Source organism: Limulus polyphemus, unplaced genomic scaffold (assembly GCF_000517525.1).
Source record: "Limulus polyphemus unplaced genomic scaffold, Limulus_polyphemus-2.1.2 Scaffold2412, whole genome shotgun sequence".
NCBI classification, from domain to species: Eukaryota; Metazoa; Arthropoda; class Merostomata; order Xiphosura; family Limulidae; genus Limulus; species Limulus polyphemus.
Genome location: NW_013668022.1, coordinates 8,268 through 22,978, shown reverse-complemented (window position 1 = coordinate 22,978; position 14,711 = coordinate 8,268). Strand labels below are relative to the sequence as shown.

The following is a 14,711-nucleotide window of genomic DNA, read 5'->3' as shown; positions in this document are numbered from 1 at the left end:
GGAATGTAATGTGTGCGTGAATAGTGAGTAACTGATCTGCAGTCAAAAGTATTATTGAGCACGTTCGTCATTATAGCGTTCGTTTAGCGCGATTGTTGAAGTTGAGTGTATCGGTAAAGTTATATTCGGAAAGAATAAACCAGTTTTTATTAAGAAAGAACTTGTGTCGCTTAAGTTTCGTCGGAACGAAGTTACGGAAAATCAATTAACAAACGGAGACGTAACAATATCAATAACTTCAATTGTAGGTTGGGCGGGCATTGTTATTTAGGGAGTGATTCTTCCTCATGTATTAATGGCCCAGTACAGGGGTCGGCAGCCCTACAAAGAAGAAGAAACTTAAAAAAAAAAGTCCTCCGGTGGGACAGCGGTAAATCTTCGTATTTACACTAAAATCGGGGGTTTGATTTCCATTGGTGGACACAGCAGATAGCCCCAGAGCCAGCCGCACAAATCTCCTTAAAGAGCTATAGGTTTCTGACCTCCTGACCTAGTATAAAAATAAGTAATTTTCACGGGTAGAGGCATTTTAATTACCAATTTGGATGGCTGAATCCAAATATCTAAGTTACCAATTTTCATTTTTCAAGGAAGGCTCAAAATGAAGAAATTTAATTTATGCAGTTGTTTTCCTTCATAATTCTAAACATTTGCCTTATATTTTTTTATAAATGGTATTTGTATGTCTTCATTTATAAAACCTGACAAATAAGTGTTGTTTCATTTTTAGGTATTTGAAGCAAGAATTTACAATTTTTGTTGACCTTAAATTAGTGTATTTCTGCATAGTGAGCTATTAAAAAGTCTTGTTTTGATGGTAGTAATGATGGTTTCTGAAAAATTACAAAACATCATTGTTATTTGAATTTGTATCTGCTGAGTATTGAACTAAAACATGTATATATTTAGGAAAAAGTCAAAAGCAGTTTTACAAACCAGTAAATGAAGAGAAACTTAAATTTTGTCTGCATAAAATCTGGAAACTATCAATTTTATGCAAATTAACATCTGTGAATTCAAGCTATTAACATTTTTTATTTCATTCTGCACTCGGAAGAATTATAAGCCAACTTATACTGACACATCAAAATTGCATACATGTAGTTGATTTCTGTCTGCAGCAAAACCTGCCAAAACACACATTTTATAAAGTCTCCATGCACTTTGTTGAGTCATAATGTTCACATTAACATAGATTACCCAATGAATGCATAAAACAATTCATTTTTGTTCATGAACTGCTGTGATGCAAACTTTTTTGTGTAGATTTTATTTGTATGAAAAGTCAGAAAAATTTTTAATGACCATCATAATATTTAATATGTATCTCTATTGATAAGGATAAGGAATCACCAAGGGTTGGAATTCATGAAATTGAAGTGAATATTAAAGATGTTTATTATATTTGTTACCAAAATGTTTTTCTTATTTATGGTTTTAAATTGATCATAATAATAGTTATAGCTTTGAATACTGTGTATTTTTACAATACATTTTGCTTCATGCTTTAAATACAATTGCTTAAGCCTTCGACAGCTAGTTGATTTCTGGAATTAGTTAACTTGACACTTGTGTGACAATCTTATTAATCTAACTAGTTAAAAAAGGACTATATAAAATGGATCTTATACCTATTGGACTAACATGGTTGCATCAGACTGTGTCATGTTCCACTGTGCTGTGATTGTTGTTTAGAATTGAGCAGTTAAAATGTGTTAAATAGAGAAGGGCATTGATATCAGAATTGGAACAAAATATTAATACAAACACTAGGAAAATCCATGTGTCCTCTTCAGTCCCACACAGTCTTCAGAAGACAGTAGTACTGAAGAAGACGCATGAAAGTGTCAAAACTAGTCTCCTAGTCTTTATACTAATATTTTGTTTCAAGATTAAGTTTATATTTTTTGTTAATTTAGCTAACATGGATGCTATTGTGTATTTTGCACTACATTTGGTATCAAAACTTATGAATAGAAGCTGATTTGGACAATAAATTTATGAAATTTGTGATCCAAAATTTGAATATAGGAGAAATTACATGTTTAGTTAGTTTTAGATAGAAGCTGTCTTGATGAGACTAGTTTCTAGTAGGGTCAATAGTAATGAACAGTGTGTTAGAAATTATACAACAGTTGCTCTTTGGCTTTGTTATTTATAAAAGAGGTTGAGTTAAATAAATAAAAAAAAAACAATTTTGTGACTTGTAAATGATAATGGGGTTTTAAGTAAAGTTTTATCACTTTCTTACATTTTTTGATATGCAATAATACTTCTCCTGAATTTAATTCTGGTTTGCTTTATTTTGACTAGGCTGAGGGGAGGCAACATGATTTACACAGATACCACACTACAAAATAAACAGTTGATAGTGGGATTCCTACTTTTTGTGTTTCAGTATGTAGAGGATTGCACTGGAAATTTTTGCAACATCATTTTTTTGTAAACCTTTGTACTTGAAAGGTGATTGTGTAAATTGGAAAATGTTGAAGACTAATGGGTGTGGAGAAAATTATATCATGCAGTGTATTTTTACAAGATGTCCAGAAATTTAAGTAAGGTATTTTGTTGCATATGAATTAAATAATCATTAAAATAAAACTGTCATTTTTTTAGCAATGGTATGAATATTATGGACAAAGTATAGTTTTACAAGATAATGAGTGTGAGCATTTGTTAAACCAGTGTTATGTATGTATTTTCTCATAAAAATATTTTTAGTGGGTAACTGAGCCAATTTGGTTTGTAAGTAAAAACTGTTTGTTTCAAGGTGTCCAAAAGTTTTGAATTCAATAAATAAAAATTTTATTTTTATTTGAAATAATTCCAATAGTGTTTGAAATTTCTGTATATTAAGTTTAATATCACATTACTAGTCTTACTTATAAAAGTAAAGAAGAATGTTTCACAATACATCAATCATACTGTATCTGTTACATGCAGTGCTAATGAGGCCTTTCAACCAATACCAGGGCTCATCAAGGTAGCAGAAAATTGAGATTATTTATATTATCAAATTGCATTAACAACAACCATTGTGGTATGAACTAAATTAGGTTGGTGAACTGTAAATTTTATTAATTTTAATTAAGTCATTCACAAATTGGAAGGCTCTCAGTGGCTCAGTGAAAGCTTATAACACTAAAAACTGAGTTTCAATACCTATAATGGACACAACAGAATTGGCCCATTGTGTTTATTTTAACAAACAAACAGGAAAGACAGATCAAATGATGATGACATTTTTGGTGTTTTGCTACACATTTAAACCTGCTACTAAAAATCTGGGAATAGGTTTTTGTTGGATAAGGAAAGTAGCTCTAAAATTTAAATGAGGAGAATGCACACATATGTGAACTCTGGTGAAATTCCTTTATCACATTGTTATTTATGTATTTTACATCACTTATTATATAAAGTAGATTGTTGAATGTTATGACTAATGTTAGAAAAATCAACCTGTTTAATTGGCATAAAAAATTTTTAAAAAGTTCTTATTCAATTAAATGTATGAAATGTAGCTTCATACTTATGTTGGATGAATAAGTGGTATATGAAGTCTTTTAGCTTAGAAAGGTGAGTAAAGACTTCACAAAGTTTCAACAATTGTCAGGGATGGACCTACTGCTAAAGTTATCAACCAGTTTTGTTTTTGCATCATATGACCTGCAATTCTGTGGGAAAACCATCCAGTATTGATAAGATTGGGCTCAAGAAAAACAGATGGCACAAGTACATATTGAGATGGAACTCCATGGTGTACTATGGAGATTGTCTAATACATTATCCTCATCTGCTGTGGTGATGAAACATGCTGATTACTGTCCAGTAATTGTGTTTCACTTCCTCCAACAAATATTTGACCAAAAGCTGGCATTGTTTCTGTATTGATGTATAATTATGGGCAATTAGCTCCTTAGCTTCCCATTGGATTTGTCATTTAAAAAGTAAATGGAGTATAAATAACTAGAACTAGCTCTATCATTAGGATTAGTTCAGCTGTACTGTGCTCAAATGCACTAGCTAAGGATTGTGAGTTTTGGACTCAATACAGTATTAGGATCTCTTATTATTTCCAGTGGTGATTATCAAATAGAAGAAAGGTACACCAAGGTTTTGTGTGGACTTAAGGTTGTAACACATGTTCATGTCTTTCTTCTACCAAGGGCAGACAAATGTTTTCATGTGCTGGAAGGTGCCCATTGGTTTAACATTTATACTTAATTCTGGATGATATGAATGATGAGGGCAAACCTGAGACTGCTTTCAGCATTCATAATGACTTGTATGAATTTTGTGTCATGCTATTTGGTCTGACACTTTCAAGCAGTATATGGATCTAACACTGAGAGGACAGCAATGGGAAAATGTTCCCTTGATAAGGATAAAATTTTTATGTTTGGCTGCACATTTACCTCCTGCTACTAAAAATCTGGAATGGGTTTTTGTGGGATAAGGAAAGTAGCCCTAAAATTTAAATGAGGAGAATGCATACTTATGTGAACTCGGATAAACTTCCTTGATTATATTGTGCTTAGGTACAAAGTGTGTGCTGATCATGCTAAGCTTGTACCATTCAAAGATTGTTCCCAACCCATAACAAAATGGGAAAACTGCAGGTTTTGTATTGTGCTATTGATGATACATGGTCAACTTCTCCTATATAATTGCACTGTTTTCTGCAATGACCAAAAACTGAAAGGTCTCTGTATAATGAAAATGGAACATTATTGCTGCCAGTAGTGACATAGTTGAACACCTAATACCTTATGCTAGTTATTTACTAATAGCTTCTGAGTGTTATTTACACTATTTGTGCATGACAAAGAACTCCATGTAAATATAGTAATTATTAAATAATTGCTGTCATTACTTGTATGGTAGGAAATTCACTATTCATGAGGATCATACATCACTGAAATAACTTATAAAGCTCAATCTTTAGATTTTATAATCACAATGTTGCAACAGCATGGTAATGCAAACATCTTGTCTTGCCAGATGGGGAGAGCCTGTCTGCTGAATATATAGATCCTGGAGAGGTTTGAATTTCTTGTAATTTTGATGGTTGTATGAGGATACATAGCACTATTATCAGAACATAGCCAGTAGAAGAAATTGTTTAAGTTGTCATCATTGCTATATGCAGGTCATCAGGTTTTCTGTCATACAGTGTTGGTATTTGGAATAGTTTAGTATGTGGTGTTGAAATATATGTACATGATATTGCCATGAATGTTGCCAAAGCTGAGGAAGTCATAAAAAAAAGGCAAATCCAAGTTAAGTAGTTAGCATACAGGATCACCTACAAAAGTTGTATTATTTTCAAAACGAGACCCAAAACTAGAGTGCTTTTGAATAGTTGACTATTCTTCTTCAAAAGAACAATAATCAACTAGTCAAAAGTGCTCGAGTTTTGGGTTTTGTTTTGAAAATATTATAAATAAAAAAGACAACATAGACTAACAAAAGGTTCATAACAGCCCTGGAAATTTTCTTCTTACAGATGAAGTAACATCCTTTTCTAGATGAGACCATTTTTTAAAGTGTTTCCTTAAACTTGTCACTGGAGAACTATAAGGATGTTTTACAAGTTCTTGGATGATTACCTTATAAAACTGAAAGAAGTGTTTCACTCAAATTTATTATAAAGTTGAAAATATCTTCCTAAAAGTTATTTTGTAAGACCTAAAGGGGTTTACTAAATGTTTTGCTAACAGTTAATGTCTAGAGCTAAGTGTTTAACTAAACAGTTTTGTATACAGTGTGAAAGATTTCTTATGATTTTGAGAGTACCTGTTATATGTATTGTACTGAACTCTTTTTGCTTTTTTGTATATGGCTTAAAGAGATGTAAAAATAAGGAAGTGTTTTATCAATATGATGGAAGCAAGTACTTCAGTATTTTTTTTATAAACCATCAAAGTACATGATTGTAGACATGAAATGCTATGCTTCGTTAGTGTTGTAAATGAGGCTTTTGACAGGTTTGCCTTATAAAAATAAAAGTAGAAGTTTACAGATATTTGATAAAAAAATATAAAATTTAAGTGATTTTTAGGCCATTTTGTTCATGTATTTATTCTCCTCTTTGTTAAAAGTTTATTTCAGTGTTGTATGTTATCAAATGACTTTTCACTGAATTTTGAACATGTATGTTAACAGGTTTTAAGTACTTATCCCATTTACACGTGTCACAAAGTATAGTTGTCCAATGCGATCGATCGTATGTTATCACATGTAAAGAGGGTTGAGAACTTTGTGTCTAAACACTTCTGGACCATAACCAAATCATAACTCCTTGTCAACATGTACAGTCACACACTATCTGATGACCACCATGAATCTTGTCAATAATCCTGTTGTGAAGTATGTGTTACAAAAGACTCCTTCATAGGTTTTCATGTCCAAAGCACACTCATTCTTCCATGCTGAATATCCATAATTCATCTAATGTAAGAGGACGCCGATATCCCAGTTCCTGTTTCAATTGTCTACTTGCACAGAAATCCATAGATATTTCATCCAATGATTTGTCCAGCATATATTCATATGGAATAGCTGCTTGAGGAGTATGGTTGAACTGGAAGTATGGCTGTAAGTCTTATCTTGGTGAAACAATCCTCAGTTGGTCTTGTTTCCATTCAAAGCCAGTATATGTCTATGGTACAAGGAGTCTAGAACATTGTTCTTACAGTAATCAAGTTTTACCTTGCTTGACCTTTGTATCTACTCTCCTGATCCAAAATGTCCTGATGCAGGATCCAGTTATTATGTTACACATATGCTTCATTGAGTGTCACTACACACTGCCATTTTCCCCTTGCTGGTACCATTTATACAGTTTTTAACAGTCAGTCTTCCTTTCCTGGATATGTCTTGGAAGCAACTTGTGTCACTTTTCCAGATGAAGATCCATCTTTATTACATTTCACACTGTTGCCTGGGGCATGTAAAAGGCTTTTTTTACATTGACCTTTGTGTTCATGGTTTCTCGTCTGTTACAAGACACTGCACTTTGCTTACTGCAACTTAGATATGACTTGTTGTAGGTCTCTTTCTGGATGGTACTGGTGCTCCAAATGGATTAATATTCCTCTGTTTTCCAGTGCATATGTATGATCTGAGTGTATGAATATTTTGCTATTACATACCCTCCCCAAAAGTGATTATTTCTTAGTGGTATCACACTATTTACAAAGTGCCAAACAGTGTTAAAATATAGTTCTGGTACATGCCATTCTACCATAATTTTATATCACCTGTGGTTTTTACATATCATTTTAATATTACTTAACCCTCTGTATTTGGCTGGTTTATGTTTTTTAATATTATCTTAGTTTTATTCTTTTGATTTAAAAACTAAGGTCAGGAATATCCTTAAGGTGCAAGGAGGAAAGTTATATTTGGAATATTTCTAACTCCTTATTTTTAGCTTTAAAAGGTGAACTTGTTCATAAATTGTTTTCAAAGTTTTTCACACTTACAAGCATTGAGCAGATAAGTGACTTTGAACTATGTTGATTTTTTTCATAAATAGGTAAAGCATTTTATTGCATTGTGAATCTTTATTATTACACTTTCTGCTATATCTCTTCTTAGAGCAGTTGCTATACTTTGCTCTATGAAATCAGTATACCTGAGAATTTTACAAATGTACTCTGAAAAATGAGATATACCATTTTTTTATTTTTAATTCATAGTTGATATTCTCTAGTAAAACTCAGTTTGAAATTTTGTATAAAACTTTGTACTAATTAGTGTCAGTTTTTAACTAAAGCTGAGCAATTATCTTGATTAATTGATTTAATGATTTATCAGAGTAAAATAATATATTAATTGAAATTATGATTAATCAGTTAATGTTGTAAAATAATCACTTACTTGAAATTCATTTTTCTTATAATTTTGTATTATTCCAGCTATCCAAATCATGTGAGAATAATCAATTAGTTGAATTGGTTAATAAATTCCACTAATTCCTCAGCTCTATTTTTAACAACAATGTCAATACATAGTGAAATATTAGCTATAGTCTTCTTAAATTACTCTAAAACTTTTTAATTAAACAATATAAAATTTTATTTCTAAAGCTAATGAAGTGTACAACTTAAAAAATAGTTTTTATTATAGTTTGTCGAGATAAGATGACTAATACTTGTAATTACATGAAGATGGAGTTTCTTTATTGATCTTTTCTCTAGCCAATGGAACATACCATTTCAAAATTCTGGTCCCTTCGGTGGCAGCAGGGGCCATCATTGGGAAAGGTGGAGAAACAATCGCTCAATTACAGAAGGAATCAGGTGCACGTATTAAGATGTCAAAGGCTAACGACTTTTATCCAGGTTAGTTTATCTCTGTGAAACCATCTCTACTTAAAAAAATTTGTTTAGTAAAAGTGAAAAACTGTATTAAAGTTCATAATTACCAATCTATTATCTGGTCAGTTTTTTTACTGAGAGATATAGCAGGACAGTTATCTTATTTGTTAATGAATATTTTTAAATAAATATTATAAATTTAAGAGAAAAAATTATAATACTATTAGTAGATTTAAAATTGTAGAACAGATATTATAGGTTTCTCTCTTTTTTTTATAATAATATAATGAACATGTATAAAGTTTCTCTTGATGGAGGAAAGTAAGGTAGAATTGTTTTTCATGTGTAATCTTTGAACCATAATGTTAATGTAGACATTTGTAGAGAGCCACAAATTGATCTAAATTCATGTAACATGGGTTTCAGTTAGCGTAATAAATTGAACACTTGAAAAATTTATTTTAATTAAAACATCAATAGATATAAAAACCTTTACACTTGATTGTTCCTTCTCTCACAAGAGCACAGCCGCAAGTGACTAGAGTATTATGATATAAATGTTTGTGCAAATTTTTCTCAAACAATTTGATAAGTAAATGTAAAAAAGAAAGTGTGAGGGTTAGAAATTAATCACTAAGACTTCAATGAACATTTATTGAAATTCATAGAAGGAATTTACATGACTTCCAGCAAACTTTAGAACTTGCTTTTCAGAATCTTAACCTTTAAAACCTGTGTAATTCCTCAATGAGTCTGTAATACCCCAAAACAGCATGTTTTTTTAAAGCTTCAGCCTGTAAAAAATATACGTGTACAGAAAGAGAATTTTTTGATCTTCATATAAAATGAGTTCTTAGTTGTAGTTTTCATACATATGTTCTGAAGCAGACACTCGTTGCAGCTAGTGAAACATGAAAATTCTTATTTACAAGGTAAGAAATATTGTCAAACTTAACCTTTATTTTAAAGACTGTCTTTGTTAACCTGAAGATGACCTAAGAAGGTTGAAACGTTGTTCTTATACTTTATTTTAATTAAAGTTTTTAATACCCATACCAGCTGTCTCTGCTATACATGGGAATGTATTGTTAGGCTCATTACCCAAGTTTATGGATCATTTAGTATTCTTAAAGGTCTTTACAAATTCAACCCTAGAATGCCAGTGTGGGGTCACTATGACCCCTACAAGTTAAACCTATATACTAAACTAATCATGCTGGCATTTTACGGTTAAAAAAGAAATGAATTCATAATGAAATTGTAGGAACAAGGTGTGCCAGAAGTATGTTTTTGTTTATTCTTTAAAGTACAGTAGTCATTATGTGGTTACACAACTAATATAATCAACTGATTAACAGTATGCACTTCAAGCAAACTATTTTGTAAAATTAGGTACAACAGAAAGGGTATGTCTTATTACTGGAAGTCTAGAAGGCATTACTAGGATACATGAATTTATAACAGAAAAAGTTAGAGAAAAACCAGATCCTAATGCAAAAATGGCCATTGATTTTGACCACAAACAACCAGCTGAGCGAGAGAAACAGGTAAGAGAATTTCAGGTAGTAATAAATGTCAAAGTACATTCAATCCCGTTTTAATAAACTTCTTAAAATGGATTTTTAATTTCATTATATTGTTTAATGCATGGGTATAAATCTTGTTTTAGGAGAAAATACAATTTTAGAGTTTGTTTGTCAAAACTTATAAAGGGAGTATTAATTAATTTAATATTTGTACCATAATTATGTTGGGCTGATGTAGTTTTATTGTCCATAGTATTTCTGGTTAAAAATCATTTAGTTGCCATTCTGTTTTTGTTTTATTTAGAAGTGCACTACTTTCATTGTTTTTGGTTTAATTCAGAATTGCATTACTGTCATTCTGTTTTTGCATTTTATTCAGAATTGCACTACTGTCATTCTGTTTTATTCAGAACAAGCTAAGGTACTTGTCCTTTGTTCGGGTTATGAACTTAAAAGAATGTGTGGGTGGATGCTGTGATAAATAACATAAATCCTAACTTCCACATGATTTTTTTAAACATATAATTACAGTATTCATTATTACCTCACCAAAAGATTTATACAAGCTTTAACAACTCAATATGTATATACTTAAAACATGGTATACACTATGCAATGGTCAGGGTTACTTTGTTGGAAGAGGTAGCAGCCAAAGTAGTGGCAGTAGGGGTTGTGTGTTTTCTGTTACCCACTTTCAACACCCATCTCTTAATGTCCTTTCACGGTGTTTCACATGATTAATTAATTGATGATGATTGACCACAGAAGTGTCTTATGGGCCAAAGTTTGAAAGGTCATGGGTGAAAGTAGGAAGTGGGCATACCTCAAAAAAAGGTTCTCCAGTTTTTTTCACTGCATTCCTCCACAGAAAGTCCTAGCACACTCTCTGAGATACCTTTGTGTGCCTGTGAGTGTGTTATTTTATAGAAAATGTTTTTATTTTGTTTATTTGTGTGTATGTAAGGACGTAGCACCATCTATGAATGTAGTTAACGTTAACTTACGGCAAAGATAATAAATGCTTAAATAACAGCAATAATGGGGAGATGGAGAGGTTTCTTAACCCTCATTAACATGCTTCTTTGTTCCATACTATCATTTCACAAGGCCCAGTGGCATAGGAGGAGTTAATTTATGGACAGACAGACAGACAAACAGAGTTTTGTGTTTTATTCAGAATTACTAATGCTCCCATTTTGATGTAAAACAGATAATTCAGTTACTTTTTTCTTCTTTTTTGTATTTTTCTGATGGTATTAGGTACCTCTTTAAAACGTTTTCTGTGGGAGTTTATGAATACCCATTACTCTTCTTTTTCCTTTTTATGGCAGTATGTCAATAATATCTTTTATATTTGTTTTTGTTGTTGTTTTTAAAATGTTGATTATTTTTAGTTCTTCTTTGTTTTGTTTTTAACTAAAAAGTACTGCTGTTCTTAAAAAAAGAAGTATGTTATGGAATATTTTTTATTCCATACTTTCTTTTGTACATTTTAGGTCAAAATATTAGTTCCTAACAGCACTGCAGGAATGATTATTGGTAAAGGTGGAAGCTATATCAAACAAATAAAGGAAGAAAGTGGTGCTTATGTTCAGATATCTCAAAAATCTCGTGATCATGCCTTAGCTGAGAGGTGCATAACTGTGATAGGAGAGATGGAGAACAACAAGACAGCTTGTAAGTTAATACTAGCCAAAATTGCAGAAGATCCTCAAAGTGGCAGTTGTCTTAATGTTAGTTATGCAGAAGTTTCTGGTCCAGTAGCCAATTTTAATCCTACAGGTTCACCATATGCTTCCTCAAATGGTGGCCAGGGAAATGGATTTAATAACAGTAACACAAGTTATAGCTCTAATGGAAGTCTGAGTAGTCTGAGTCCAACAATAAACAATAATTTTGGAAGTCCTCAGGGAACAGCAACTCCTGCAAGTATGATGCCATTTTCAACAGGCTTGAGCATAGGGACACATGACATTTCTCATGGCAATGCTTCTCAGATAATTGAAAACATCAAATCCATGTTACGAGGAAACGGATACTCAGAACAAGCTACAACTGAGATTACAGCTGCAATGAACACTCTTGCAAATTATGGAGTACTAGGATTGGGTTTAGGTCAGATGTTAAATAACATGAATGGTGCTACAATAATGAGTGGTCTAGGGATGGGATTGGGTTCCTCTGGTCCAAATACTTGTCCTATCCCTCCTGGAGGTATATCCAACCAAAGTAGTATGTTTACATCTTGTACAGGTGTACCAGGAATAGATATCTCTTGTAGCTCAATAGCCACTTCAGGTCCAGCAAGTGGAAGTTCAAGTATGTTTGGACCACTAAGTGGAAACATGAGTACAGGTATGTCAAGTCTTGGCATAGTACCTGGATTTTCATCTCCTACAGTTAATAGATCCAGTGAAAGATTTCAATTTCAAGGTGATGGTCCTGCTGTTTTTGATCCATTTCGACGTAGTTCTCCTTCCTTGGGATCACCTCATGCTCCTAGCCTGCCAGTTAACAACAACTCATTTGGACTTGGAACATGTTTTAATTCTGGTCCTGCTTCAGTGCACAAAAGCCCATCTCCAAGTGATCATCAGGGTGAAACAGCCAAAATAGAAGTTGAAGTTGGTGAGAATATTGTGGGTGCCATTTTAGGTCCAGGAGGAAAGTCACTTCTGGAAATCCAGCGACTAAGTGGAGCAAATATCCAGATATCCAAAAAAGGTATATTTGCACCTGGAACACGTAATCGTATTGTAACAATAACTGGCCCTTCAACTGCTGTCAGCACTGCCCATTATCTCATTGAACAACAAATCACTGGAGAAGAAGCCAAGAGAGCTCGTCAAAACTCTTTCGTAGCCATACATTAATGATACTGTCATGTTATAGTTTTATCAGGTTTCATTTTATCATAAACCCTATCAGTTTTCTTCCACATCAATGTTTTAGTTCTGCAGGGTTGTTGTGCAGTTGATGTTGTCATAATTGCTTGCTTTGCATTGTTTGACATAAGTGGCATATTAACTAATTGAATCCTTGAGTTTGTAATGTAATATATATAGATGTTCTGTCTATATTCACAACATGCTTACTCTTGGAATTTTTTGTAGCATTATTCCTTTGGATTGGTCCAGGAAAATGGATCATTCATCCACCACTTGGTAACTTGCCAGTTAGTCAGTGAACCTATTTAAAAATCTAAATTGTGGGCAGAACTAGTGTCCTTGTAGTATTGTAAAAGACTTATATAGGAAACAATTTTCAAATGACAACTAATCTCCAAATTTCTCAGTTCCTTTTGTCATTTGATAGTTTGTTTCATATTTCTTGTTTAAAATGTCATATTTACATAAATAGATTGTTTCTGAATGATTCTCACACATTTTACTTTCATGGATTTATATTAGCTTTCATTTTGTGCTATGTTTTCAAATATTAAGTAAATTTTGATGTTATTATTCATTGAATTTAGTCACTTGTTACACTACAGTTACAGCAAGTCACTTGCCATGTTGTAGTATTTTCCATATAATGTGTTTTTCATTCATTCAGAACCTGATGGTTACTCACTGTTAATCAAATACAATGAAACTTGAGCTCTTTGTTTCAAATATTTGTCTTTATTTTTCTTGAAATTTAATAATAATTCCATTTTCATGTGAAAATGTCCCCTGAATGGAAATTTTTGGTATCATGAGACTGTAATCTTTAATATATTGATGGCTTACTGTGTGGATTGAGAGAATGGCAAACCTTTTGACATGAAATTAGTCTGAACCTAGCAAGTGTACTTTTCACAAATTAAAAATGTCATTATAACTAGAGTATTTATATGAAGGTCATAATAACATTCATGCCACAATATACTGTATGTAAATTTCAGCATTCATTAGGAGCAATTTACAATTCATAATTACACAAGGACTTAACTGTAGGCCTTGTACTTGTAAAAAATGAATGAGCTTTGAAAAAAATTTGATAGTGAATAACCAAGCTTTCATTATCTTATAAGGAGAGAAATTTTAAGATTAACCAAAAAATAAATACTTTGATAAAAGAAGTTATCAATATACAATAATGTAAAACTGTTTATTTATCTTACAACATTTGTCAAAATCCTGAAGTAAATGTGAGCAATTTCAAAAGTATTCATTACAACCTATGCCATTACATTGAAAGCAACTTCATATTTTCAGTTGCCAGTGATTAATTTGTCAGCATATTTACTGCTATCTCATTACCATACTGCATTTGCCTCAGGTATGTATTGAATAATGGTGTACTTCCTCAGAAATGTTCAGATGACATTAGTTAATTAATTAACCACTCTAGGGCATAACAATACAATCTTTGAAATAGTGCTAAAACAGTTATTCTTAACTGAAAAAAGTGTTTTCAATAAATGTGTATATATTTCTATATAAATAGTCATGGATCTATAAATACTGATTACTTTGCATACACTATTTCTGCCAAACAACTTAAAATTTTACATGAATGTTGTGTATTGATTGATTTAACTGATTCTTTTTTCATTGATTTTTTTTTCTGTATTTAGCTTGTAGTTCCAAAACTGAGCTTTTTGTATACTTAACCTCATTGTACAAGATGTCTGCATCCTGGAAATTGCAATAAATAGTTCCTGCAATATGGTGTTTCTTTGCATTTCTTGTGTTTCTAAGTCCTAAATTGTTTTAATTTATATACATATATATACATATATATATATATTTATAGATGATGAAATGGTTGAAATACAACCTTGTTTCATCAGAAATTGCCCAGTCAATTATATGTAATTTATTCTATTGACTTAGCAACAGAGTCCTAATGAGGTTCAGATAAGAAGGGAATTATT

General features: G+C 31.9%; 1 protein-coding gene across 3 annotated transcripts in view; it reads left to right on the top strand.

Moving 5' to 3' along the window:
• LOC106466889 (RNA-binding protein Nova-1-like) overlaps positions 1-14,501 on the top strand; it is a 57,269-nt gene extending 42,768 nt beyond the window's left edge. For all 3 annotated transcript variants that reach the window (XM_022394960.1, XM_013927196.2, XM_013927197.2), the window contains exons 2-4: positions 8,205-8,348; positions 9,717-9,871; positions 11,347-14,501. In XM_022394960.1, the coding sequence (XP_022250668.1) occupies positions 8,205-8,348; positions 9,717-9,871; positions 11,347-12,723 (1,676 nt within the window). In that variant the 3' untranslated portion in view covers positions 12,724-14,501. The remainder of the gene's footprint in view (positions 1-8,204; positions 8,349-9,716; positions 9,872-11,346) is intronic.
• The last annotated feature ends 210 nt before the right edge of the window (positions 14,502-14,711 follow it).